Raw genomic sequence first — 12,906 nt, forward strand, 5'->3', positions numbered from 1 at the left:
GTGTGTTTCATTTCACTGCCCTCACACACTTACAACTGATTTAGGACAAATATTCGTTTCTGCAATTTCAATACGTTTCAACAGAAGATGACCAAAATTAACTCCTTTGCCAAGCCAATTTGTCAGCACATCAAGGATCTCTTTCAAACAGGTGTCAGGACTGAGCTCTCTGCGCTGGGCAGAGATGTAGCAGGCTACCAGCCGCTGTGTGGGAATGTTTAGTTTGGGACACAACTGTGTTATTTTTGTTACGTCGAGGAGAGGAAAGTAGAAACTGCAAGGGTAGCAAAAAAAAAAAAAAAATCGCCAAACTTTCACCACAAAGCCAGCCCCTGCAGCGTTTGACTGCACATGATAACATCGTCCGTCCACTCAACAAGTCCTCTTTCAGCCACAGATTATTAACACATCGCTGAATGCGGCAGAGAGCAACTCACTGTTGTCACAGGGTCTAATATTTGTATTTATCTAGTTGGGAGAGGCGCTGACAAACATGTCACACACCTGCAGTTTTATAGTACGTGCTACTGCAGTTCTGTGTCAAAGAAAGAGCCTGTACAGTAGAGTTTTGTTGGGGTGAGAGGAAGACTGTAATTACTGTCTGACGATTCATCTAGTCACTGCATAAAATAGTGTTTATCCAGTCGCCCGTGTTTCTGTCGTGGCTGAGGGAGGGGAGGGTCATGTTTTGCACAACTGAGACAGCAAGGGCAATCAGGAGAAGAATCGTGACTCCAAAACATCCAGCCTTTCTTTCTTTTTTCTCTTTCTCTCTTTGTTGCTCTCTTTTTCCCTCTCTCTCTCTCTCTCTCTCTTTTGGATTGAGGTGCCATAGAAAATGAGATCTCCCTTTCTCCCTCCTCTGACACACCCACACACAAATAAACGTAAAAAGCTAATTTGTTAGCGCCCTCATTTCAGAGGCCTGAGCAGGAGAATATTGTTGAGGGGGGAAAGTAATGCTTTGTCAAATGTTGACATGTGTTGCAAAGATGAGGCCTTCAGCAGCAGCAGCAACAGCAGCAGCGTTTTGTAGAGCGGCTCAGGCACATTGTCGGCACATGAAGAGAGGATGCTTTGAAACAAGATTAGCCTCTAAATGGCCCTGCCCCCCACCCACCCCCCATCCATACCCCTGTGCATAATGTGCGTGTGTGCGTCTGCACGAAGATGCTAAATGATCAGATCCACTGAAATATTTGTGGGCCTGTTTTCTCACAGAATGAGTCTGGGTGTCATGTGCTGTATATCACTGTACAGCTGAATGTGTGTGTACACGTTTTGTCCTGCTGCAAGGCCCCATTGTCTGGCACATGGTTTGGCTGGGCTTCATGGGCCAGAAAGCACACGGCCCTGTCACTAAGGCTACCTCCCCTTGACTTTGGGTCAGGGTGACACTGGGCAGGGGGAGGAAAAAAAATCCATCACCCCCCCCACACCCTGCCCCCACAAAAATGAATCAAAATTGGAAAACAACATGCAAGGTCCACCTAATACAGGAACACTTGCAATATGCTGATGTTTTCTTTTGCACACTGTGTTTGCTAAATTGCCTTTGACTGCGTGCATCAGTAATGAAACTTTATGTCCTTGTGGAGAGGGCAGCAAGTCCGTTCCAGTTAGGACCAGGACGATCTCTCCTGTCTGGCTTTTGTAAGACTTTTTTTTTTCTAATATGTCCTTATGAATAAATGAAGCCCATGAAGTCATTTTTTCCATATTTGTGTAAATTGCTTTAAAAGCATTTTATCATGTCATAAAAAAGCGCAATTGATCTGTTGGGCTTAGCCCATTGGACAGCTGTGTGTTTTGTTAATGGCCACTTTGCTCCAAGCAGCTTATTAAAAAATTTATATATAAATGCTAAAATTGCATAAATTATTTAGATACAGTAAGCATTTTTTTGTTTTGGTCAGGCAGGGAGGGGCTGTTATCAGTATGGAAATTTACCATAGTATATTATCTCCTGAAATGTAGTAATATATCTGCCCAGACACATATGTGTCCTCCTCACTGCACCCCCACACATGCAGAGGCGCAGGGAAAAAAAGTATATATTTTTTGATGACTTCGTTTCAGCAACCACGGAATGTCACCCATATCCTGGTTGATTGTACTTTCGAGTTTTATGATGTTTTTCCATTGATTTGTTTCCCCGGCGCAGCTGCCGACCTCTATTGAGGGACGAACGTAATCAGCGCTGACGCAAATTAGATGGTTATTCGTTTCGAAAATTGACAGAAAAACAATAAAAAAGATGAAATGCTCCCAAATCAATAGATATAATGAAATTCAAATAATCCGAGAGATGAGGTCTCCATGGCAACTGATAATGTGGAAAAGAAAACAATTTAATAAAGGACAGACACGCTTTGAAAACAGATTGGGGAGGGGGGTGGCTGTAAAGCAGGGAGAGCAGAGCAGAGAGGAGGTGGGGAGATGGAGGGATAGAGGGAGGGAGGGAGGTAGAGGGGTGTTTGTGGCTGTAGTGGTTGCTCTATAGCTTGTTTCCCCCGGCGTGTGAAGGATCTGTGTCTGTCCCAAGGACACCGGAATAATTAGAAAAGCTTTCAGGCCAGAAAGTGCAGATTCAGGTTTTAATACACAAAATTATTTCAGGGGCAGTGAATCGGAAAACCATTTGTTGGTGACCTTCCTGAGAGGCCTCCCCCTCCCCGGTACAGGGCAAGATGGAGGCTATGTGGCAGCACTGCCTGAGTTATGGCATATTTGTGTTTTTATAGAGGCAGGGGGAATGGAGTTGGGGAAGTTGGGAGGGGGAAGTGGGGGGTAAACGTGTGTGTATGGTTGTGGTTCGGTGTGCGTGTGTCCATGAGAATGGGGGATGGGGAGGGGGGGTCAAAGTGAGACCTTCATGTTGTGTGTGTGTGTGTGTGTGTGTGTGTGTGTGTTTGGAGGGTAGGGGTGGGGGGTCTGGCAGGAGTTTTGGCAGAGGGAGGGAGAGCAAAGACAAGAAGGGAGAAAGTGCAGCGAGAGAAAGAGGGAAGTTGCAGATCCGGCTGTATTTACAGATCAGTTGTCAAAAGGAACCATTTAAGGGGAATGCGATCGTTCCTACACTGTGACAGGCGAGGTGCCTGTTTAAAAAGCAAAAGACAACTATGAACCTGAGCGAGAGATAGTCAAACACAGGCTTTTTCTGTTGAAGACAGACAGAGCAGGGGGTGGCGAGGGAAGCGAGTGGGTGTTAAGTGACTTCATTTGTAGTCTATTTAAGGTATGTTTTAGTTGTCCTTGTGCTGCTCCTCCAACATCTAATACAAGGGCTGTGTTCTAGTTAGCACAGCACGGGAATAATGATTGAGTGCATCATTCTTATTTCCTGTAAATACAAATGACTTTCCTTCATCTGTCTAAAAACCTGTATTTGATTTCAGGCTTGCTGTCAAGGGAGGTTTACTGCTGATGCAAACAGTGATAAGAGTCAAGACTAAAAGCACAGCTCTGTTGCTCCCATTAGCTTATCACAACTTTTTGTATGTACACTTTCTTGTGGCTTTATTCAACATCCGTGTTCTGCTCTTTTTACATCCTATTTTCCTTATTACTCTTTGTCAATGTTTTGAAGGCAGTCTGATTGGGCGTTGGAGCCTTGTCTGTCAAGCAGTGACTACCATTTTTGTGTCATTAGAAGTCTTTGTTTAACTTAAATAAAGGTGATCCACCCTCTGTTCAAATGATACCAACTGCAGGTCCAGGATATCACGTCTTGAGTGCAGATACCCTTATCCTGTTCCAGGCAGCAATAAACGGAAAAATAGGTCCTCACATAAAACGTTGCCTGATAATTACTCTTCTGATATTTTAATTGCATAGGATCCTGATCAGAATCACTGCTTTCCTGCAATATAAGCTGCCATAAAAATTGTGCAATATTTGATAAAATTGTCAGATCAAGTTCCACATAGTGTTAAACTTAGTCCTTTCTCTTTCCTAGAATTAGTTTGTTGCTTAATATACAATTAGTGTGTCAAATTCTTCTATCTACTTTTAAACAATGGTTTCATTCCTATTCTTACATTTTCCACCTTTAATTCAGTTGTTAACATCATGTTGCACACAGAAGATAATTACAGGCTTATTGAGACTCTGAGAGTTGGATCTTCCTTTCTTTTGCTCAGGGGGAATCTGCCCTTATTCAGAGGCAAACAGAGATCTGGCATTCTTCAGCAGGACAGCTAATATTCTCCAGTACTGATATTGCAATGTGAAAAGTGCCCCACAAGTAGGAGAGAAACTAGAAATTCCCCACAGTACACTAGCTAAGAGCCTTCAAATCTAACATGCCAGTGTCAATGAAAAGGGTTTGTTTTTTTTTTAAATGGAAAACCAAATGGATAGAACGGAGACCTGAAATACGAGAGCCGATAGGCATCCGCTGTGTGTTTGTGTATGAATGTGTGTGTTTGTGCGTGTGCATGCACACAGGGCACAAAGCACATGTTATCACTGTCACCAGCAGCAGTAGCAAACAGCAGCAGTTGTTCTCTCTGCATATGTTTGTGTGTGTGTGTGTGTGTGCGCGTCTGTGTTGTATATGAGCAAAAGTGTGTATGCATGTGCATGCCCACAATCTCTCTCGCTCTCTCGCTGGTTGCTCTGAGGGACCCACTGTAAGTCAATCTGTGTGTTCATATACCCGTGAGGGTGCGTGTTTGTGTGAGCCACTACTGTACCACACTTGTGGGGCCAGGAGCCAGCACCGAGCCCAGCAGAACAGGGCTGGAAAGGGCCGAGGGCCAGCTCCCTGTGCACACCTCCTACTTCACACCTGTCTCTCTCTCTCTCTCTCTCTCTTTCCCTCTTATACACACACACACACACACACAACTAACAGCCGTGCTGCTCGGCACAGGGCTCTCATTGTAGCAATGACAGGAGGGCGCCCGTTAAGTGGCTCTCTCTTCCTGGGGCCTGTGTGTGTGTGTGTGTGTGTGTTTTGTTTCCCCATGTGGCTGTGGGGTGGAGAAGGGCGATGAAGGACCCCTACTGGTAAAGTGGGTAAACTCGCACAGCCACGACATCTGTGCTCAGAGAAGGAAGGGAGGGGGGTGGGGTGGAGAAGGAGAGAAAGGGAGGGAGGGTAAGGAGGGAGGAGAGATAGACAGCGAGAGAGGAGGACAGAGTGGGAAAGAGGAGAGGAGTGAGAAGGAGAGAGGGAGGGAGAGAGAGACAGTTGGAGAGGGGGAGAGAGAGGGGGAGAGAGAGAGAGCACAGCCTTGGCAGAGAACAGTTGAGGAGAAAATGCCTTGCTTTGTGGAGAGAATTCTTCCAGGGCAGGAGGGAGAGGTGAGACAGAGCGCAGAGGGCGGTCTGCTGCCAGGTAAGACAAACACACACCTTCCTCGCTCTCTCTCTCTCTCTCTCTCTCTCTCTCTCTCTTTCTCTCTCTGTCGCTCTCCTTCTCTCTCTCCCCCCTCATGCACACACTCACACTCACAGGAGTTGAGTGCTACCTCGAGGTGAACGGGTCTGCTACTAGTTGCAGTTGGCATGAGTCAGGCACGCATGTGTAGTAATGTAGTGGGTGGTGTCAGAGAGTGTGTGTGTGTGTGTGTGAGAGAGAGAGAGAGAGAGAGAGAGAGAGAGAGAGAGCATGAGGAAACAGAGCAGGTGTGATGTTTACTTTCTGAAAATGTAGTTTTTAATTACAGATGGCTATTTGTACTTAAAGAGCACTGATCTCAGTGGTGTGTTTAATTAGCTTTAATGGTGTGCTGCTTCCTCAAAAGTTCTGTTGGTGACTTTCTTGTGCTTTGCTTTAAGGCACATCTCAGTTCCAGTTTTTATATTTTACAGATACGTTTATGACATTCAGTGGTGAAAAGTGTCAGACCTCATTAATTCAAATGCTGGACCGAACAATTCTGAGGTAGTTTTACATTTTATGCTGTGTGTATATGTAACAGTGTACAAATGACCTTCATCTCAACCAGTACTAAAATACTGCTTATATGTTATCAGTAAAAACAATCATGTGTGTATACTGTATGTATATAAAATCTAAAATTTGTCAGTCAGAGTACTATTTTTTAAATGCAGAAGATTTAATTATGATTGAGTTTTTTGGGGTTTTTTTAATTGCAGTGTTGCCATTTTTTGTTAGTAAATGATCTGAATACTAATTACTCATCATTTAACTTTTTAGCAAATACTTTTCATTAATTATGAAGGCATTTCACTGTGAAAGTGTTAGTCAGATGTTACGCAAATACACTTTAAAGGGAAAGTAAATATGACGTAAAATGTTAAAAAGCACCTAAAATCCCTTCCCTCTAATGTGTCATCCAGATGTTTTCGGATGCGACACAGGTAATTTGCAGTGTTGGTTGAGACTGATTTGGCTGTTTAGATACAGATGTTGTGATGGAGAGGTTTGTCTTCGGAGGGATTTTCCACTCTATGATGTAAACAGTGTCTGTTGAACAAAGGCTAAAGAGTCCTTTTCTCCCTCGTGGAGACACGGTTCTGAGAGGAATAATCCTCCTCGTGTACAATTAGATTTTCTCCTTTTGCTTAAATAAATACTGTGTCTGTGAACATAAACACAGATTTACATGCGGCCCTGTGTCTCTCAAACAGACTGCTGCTACAGCCTGGGCCTGATATTTCTTGTCGAGGCCCACAGGAAAAAAAAAAAAAAAAAAAGATAAAGAGAAGAAAGAAGCGGCAGAAGTTGGCCTGCCTTAACTTCACGCTTGCTGTTTATTTGTTTTTATAACAAATGGAAGCAGCTTCCCGAGTGAAAGGTGAAGTCAGAATTGAATTTGGCTTGCTTTACTGTGGTGATCTGGCAACCGCTCCTGTGTCCCATAGGACCGCTCTGGTTGCTGTGTGCCGGGCGCGTGTGCTTGTTATTTAACTTGAGTGTGTCTGCGCTGCTACTCTTCGTGCAGTGTGTGTGTGTGTGTGTGTGTGTGCTTGAGTAGTGGGTGGTGGTAGCAGCATTCACGAGAGAGACATTTTACTAAGCAGACATTTCCCCCTCTGTTTTCACTCTGACCTGGTAGGAGATTGATGACTGAATTGTGGAGTACATGTTAACAGTAACTGGTGATTTATGAAGATACTTAGGGTAAGTGAGGCCGCACAGGCTGGAGGGGAAGAAAAAGATATAGCCTTTTAAGTTAATGCAAAAATACAGCCTTTTTAAGTAATAATTGTTATTGCCACTGCAGGGTTTGGAGAGAGGTCTGAGTTAGAGTTGGGATGTGCACAAAATGCAATGTGAAGCTTTTCCTTTTCTGTTGGCCGTGTGCCCTCTTTTGTTTCCTGCTTGTTTCTTGACTCCATTCAGTGTTACAAGGTTTTTATCGCCAGGAAATTGAATTTAATGGAAATTCATGTGAATTTAGATAGCTAGATGGATGGATAGACATTTAAATTCATTCAGATAGCTAAATTCAAATATTTGAATAGAAAAAAACTACTTTTTCCCGGGTAAACCACAGTGGAAAACTTCTCTTGGATGAACCTTTGCACTGCAACAAGTGCACTGTGTGTTTTGGCAGCTGCCCTTAGCCAGAGATCCCTCAGAAAATCCGCATGCAATTTTAGAAGAATCAGATTCTTTCCCATTGCTTGGCTTGCGAACTCCCTTGATATTATGCATAAGGAGAATCCTCCTCTCTATTCAAATATGAGATTCAGTCCACTTGGATGTGATCTATAGTATTTTTAAGGAATAAAGCAATTTTGGGGAATACGGAATAGTGCTTCCCCTGGAAGAGGGATGGCTTTCATTTTTTTTCAAGGCACCTCTTAGACTGAGTGAAATGTTTCCCCTGTTCGCTCAGGGACGACTTTATTTCTTACCAGGGATTTAACACTCACTCAGTCCCCTCATAAATACAGCGTCCCTCAGCCCTTCGCTAGCCATAACTCATGCTCTAACTCTCTAGCTAACTAAACTCATATAGCAGAGCCAACACTTGTTTGTCTTTTACCTCAGTCTTTCTCTCCCACTCTTCCTCTCTGTCTCTTTTGCCTCCTCTCAGCTGATTTATACATGACAGAATCTTCTCTGACTACCATCTCACCAGGCTTCTGCACTGATCTCCTTGGCCCACTCGTGGAGTGGGTTTTAGAAGAAATGTGCATTTGAATATGAGCCAGCCTAATCTCCTTGAGGCTATTTAGAGTGAGCCTAATGCTCCAAGAATGAGCGAGAACAACACCGGAGAAAATGCAGACATCCCTCTCAGCGTGTCACAACACAACTCAGGTCTCCAAAGAACAGCGCAAGTCTTTGATTTGCTGATGAAAATCTCTCTGTAAGACAAATAACACCAAATCCCTGCTTTCAAGGCACCTGTTGAAGCCCCAAACCTCCTTAGAAAAGTCTTTATGTTTTTTGTATTTTTTACTTTTTATTGTGTTATTCGAATATTACAATGAATAGCAGACACACGGCAGCTGATAAACTTTCAAACCATTTCACTTTGAGCAGATGAAAGTGCTCAGGTGGGGTATTACAGTATGGTGGAAGCCTTTACTGATCTGGTGCCGATTGGCATTTTGGGAGGAGACAGTCTTTCTGGCGTGGTTCCCATATTGGCTGTTAACAGCCTGCTGGTACCTTCTGTTCTCTCAACTCCTCAAGCATCTGAAGACCCTCTGAAGTCAAAATCGCCCATTTTGATGTCTCGTGGCAGCACCCTGCGTTTTGTTGTATTTGCGTCTGAAAACACAGGCCCTGCTCTGAGGAATTACCCTCAGCACTGGTTGGTGTCGGATGGGGGAGGAGGGTATCATTCCTCTTTTTCCCCACATCTCCCCGCACTCCTTGTTGTCCTTCCTTTCTTTTTGATCTTGCCATCAAATCTCCGCCAGTTTTTATGAGTGACGTTTACCCGAGAGCAACTTGGGAAATGGCTGGCTGAAGAAGACGTTTGAGAAAATGCGCCTGAGCATGCTATCACCTTTGATAAAGCAATAGTTCCAGTGGGAGAGGAAGAAGAAAGCCAAAGAGTAAGAGCATTGTTGGTAATGAAAAATGCCATGCAAGAGGGAGCATCTCTCTGATTCCAGCCTGTTAAACCAACAATGTATAGTACAACAGATACTGCAGTGGTATATCAAACATTTCTCTGTTGTTGAGTGTTTGACCCAGAGGAGCGATATGAATGTGGGCTACCACACTGTGCCTTTATTGCACATCAGCTGGGCACCAAATAATCTCATAATACAGCACTCACACATACACAGTGAGTCACAGTGGTGCTGCCATCAACACTGGCATACCTTCAGCTGTGTCACCAGTTGGCAAACGGCTGGCAAGGCACTTGAAACTGCACTGCAAAAAGAGAAAGAAATAATGGGGAAGTGGAGGGTAGTTGGAGGCACAGAGAGCAAGAAATGTTAGCTTTAGTAATTACTACCTCCATGGAGAAGCAGTGGAGAGGACAGAGAGGCAAGCAAGTGCATGAAGGAGGCCCCGTGTGCAGATAATGAAGGGGTATCATTGTAGCTCTGACAGCGTTAATCTTAGAGTGTTTCACAATGTGTGTGCGTCTCTATCTGGTGGTGTGTTGCTCCCTGCAGCATATGTATATACTGCCGGGGTGTACGGAGGTCGTGGTGCGGTGCCACTGACTCTCGCCCTACCAGTGAGACCATCCAGCCCACCTGACAGCACACTTTATCCAGCCATGCTGACAGTTGCCGCCTCTCCTGGCTCTTGAAGACAATCCGGAAACTCCACAGCGTCTCGCTCGTCCTCGGAGAAGCACTGGGATCACCCATCAGCACCCGAACTTGTCTTCTTCTTTTAGAAGAGAAAGGCAAGAACAACCCAACTTTCTTTGTGCCCGGCTTTTCCTTTTCTTTTTTCATCTTTGCATTTGAAGTTGTGAGACACTCATTTAAGCCTCATTGCACACCAACGCTCAACACACGAGAAAGTGTTATGAATATGTATCAACACAGCATATGGCAGCAGTAGCGCTGGGACTAGGTGTGTCCAGAAGGGTAGAGTGCTGCCGATGCATTATTCTCCATTCAAATTTCCACAGTAAGAATGCAGAGAGGAGCTGAGAGGTGTTCACCACCTCTTTAGACGGGGCAGAAGAAGAACCTGGATCATGCGAAACAGCAGGAACGAAAGAGCTGTGATGAGCACAGTAGTGGGCCAGCTGAGTTTCCTTGATTTGATAGATTTTTTCGGCAGGTTCAAACCAAGCACTCGCTGACATGAGCGTGATTAAAAGTGATATTTCTGACACATTAGGATGCGCACGGGAAGTAACCTCCTCTAAAGCGTTCATTATTAGATGCATGACAGACCTGAATATTTATAAAATAGATTTTAATAATTAATAGCAGCAATCTGCTCCCGTAATTCATCAGATTTGCACTTCAACAGAGTATCCGTTTTCACTTTAAAATAATAATAAGAGGAATATTAATGTTGGAGAAATGTAAAACGGGTGGCTGGATGCAGCCCAAATAAGCAAGCACTCCATGTTCGTTTCTGAGGCTTTCCTTTAACCTGTCACTTTTCAAATAAAATTACATTTTAAGCAACCAGTGCTGCACCATTTGAAAATCTTCAGTTCTTTGTGCCCGACAGTTTTGCAAGTAGCTTCTCATAAATGTGGCAAGTCATGAAGATAAAGATGCAGGAAACAAAGTGGGTTTGGTATAGAATGCTAAAGTAGTTGCTGTGGTTTTATCAAAAGCAAATTTATTTGTTTGAGTCAACTTGGCAGCACTTCCTTTTGTATACTGAGACCCAAAATAGACAGCATTCTTTTTTCCTGTAAAGCAGCTTTGCTTGTTTCATCGTTTCACAGTCATTTTTCTTTTTTTTTTTTCTCTTCATTGTGAGTGTTGTTTTATCACACCTTCAAATTCAGTCACAGCACATTCCTCCCTCTACTGAACTCCCAGAAACAAGAATGTTCCTGTTTTAGGTGAAAACTGCCACGTTTAGTTCCGCCTCCACTTCACATTGAACTTTTCAACAGAGCACAATGGCTTAGTGCTGTCGCTCATGCAGTCATGTTTATACTCACTGTGGATCAGTTTTTCCTTAGTGTGTAGAAATGCCAAAGTCTGTATCTGACAGCATGTGAGCAAATGACATGACCTGCAGACAGTGGACAGAGAGGAGCAGAAGGAGAGCACAGAGCACAATGCCCTGCTGTCTACAAGCCTGCAAACAGGCACGCACACTAACACATAAACAACACTCACACACACACACACACAGTTGCTGCTGGCTACAGCCACTTAACCTATGTGTTTACAGTGCATTGTGCATATATCCATGCTTTCCCACCCACACAAACAGACACACATACACTTCAAAATATGTCAAATATTTCTTCAACCCAATTGTCACTATCACCCTGTCTATCAGAGAAGTAAAAATAAAGTTCTGGCAGCAAAGTCACAGCCACAGGGTCTAAAAAATGCAAATCCCGGGACCAGGAAGACTCATTCTTATCACTTCCTCTCTTAGCCCTACAAAGAATGTGTTTTGATCAAAATTTAATCGTGCCGCAGACAGAAGAATACACTGAACACTGAAAGTGTGACAGAAAAATAAGGGTTTCAAAGAGCCTCCAGTTTTTAGTGAGCCATAGGTCATTTTTGGACAGGTAGAGAACCTGCACAGGATGACATTTTAACAGGCACCTGTGATTCATTCTACTGCATGTAAAGTCCAAAAGAGGAAAAGTCTGTCAGGCAGAGCAAATTTTTTAATGGTAGCCAGGGATCGATGTTGTCAGAGCAGGCATCCTGTCTGGAAATACATGCTTTTTTTGGGGTAAATGTCACCTCCTTGTTTCTTCTCAAGGAGAGAGCAGAAAAAGACTGAAGAGAGGCAAAGGCGGAGGTGGGAGGGGGGGAAGGAGGTCAGCGAGATCTGATGCAAACATTCCAAGCCAGGCAGAATTTAGGGAAATTGCTTGAAAAACATTGACTCGCACTCTCATTCAAAAGGCCTCCGTGTCTGAAAAACAAATTTGAAACGTAACCTTGGAAATCAATTAAGAAGTCCCCGGGAGTTCGAGAAAAAAGAAGGGAAAGGTCCACCCTTCTTTTTCCTTTTCCCCCCTCCCTGCATGTCTTTTCCTCTCCTCCACTTAACAGGACTTGGATCTGCCCATCAAAACGCTGCCTTGTGTGAGCAGGCTTTGTCAGCGGGGGCTTTATTTAATTTTTTTTAACGGCAGAGTGCCTTATATGCTGTCAAAATGTCTTAAGAGTCTTATTAAAGAAATGCCACAGCTCATTTCCTTGTAATGCAATTCATATGCTGGTGAAAGGGGGCATGTCTAAAGATCTAAACAGCTTTGCTTTTTAGGCTTCACATTAGGGGTTATCTGTGAGGGCTTGTCATTGATTGACATTATCTGGCCTGACAGGGCCTCATATCAAGGTTAACCTCATGGACAAAAGTGCCACCCGTGTGGACACACAAACGCACTCACCCACGCTCGTAGTCAAATAAGGCACGCTCATCTCAACTTCCTGTTGAGAGCAGTGCTACATATGTGTGTCAGCTACATCTGTGTGTGTAAGCCAGGTGGAGCTTCCCAGACTTAATTGATAACTAATGGAGCGGCTTGTGCTGAATTTACCCTGGAGGATTGACACTGTGTATGTGTGTGTACGTGTGTGTGTGTGTGTGTGTGAGAGAGTCTGTCCTGTGGGGAGATAGAGGGGGTTTAGGTGATGGTAAGAAGATGGAGATGATTTGGAGTCGGGGGGTCCTGACCTAGGCAAGCAGGCCATTGACTTTGCTGCAGAAAAAAGTGTGTAACTGACACACACATAGGATCACAGTACACACACTCACACACACCCCTTCCCCCTCCCAACAAGCCACAAAGGCGAAGAGAGATCCCCGTGACCAAAATACAACTGAAGCAGTTA

General features: G+C 44.1%; 1 protein-coding gene across 8 annotated transcripts in view; it reads left to right on the top strand.

Moving 5' to 3' along the window:
• Positions 1–12,906, top strand: part of casz1 (castor zinc finger 1) — a 169,757-nt gene that overhangs the window by 115,450 nt on the left and 41,401 nt on the right. For 3 of the 8 annotated variants that reach the window (XM_046397589.1, XM_046397583.1, XM_046397590.1), the window contains exon 1: positions 5,190–5,344. The exons of 4 other annotated variants lie outside the window; for them this stretch is intronic. In XM_046397589.1, the coding sequence (XP_046253545.1) occupies positions 5,266–5,344 (79 nt within the window). In that variant the 5' untranslated portion in view covers positions 5,190–5,265. Of the gene's footprint in view, positions 1–5,188; positions 5,345–12,906 lie in introns of those variants that run through there. One more of the 8 variants, XM_046397582.1, reaches the window with a different exon arrangement.

The sequence above is a fragment of the Scatophagus argus genome, chromosome 8 (genome assembly GCF_020382885.2).
Source record: "Scatophagus argus isolate fScaArg1 chromosome 8, fScaArg1.pri, whole genome shotgun sequence".
NCBI classification, from domain to species: Eukaryota; Metazoa; Chordata; class Actinopteri; family Scatophagidae; genus Scatophagus; species Scatophagus argus.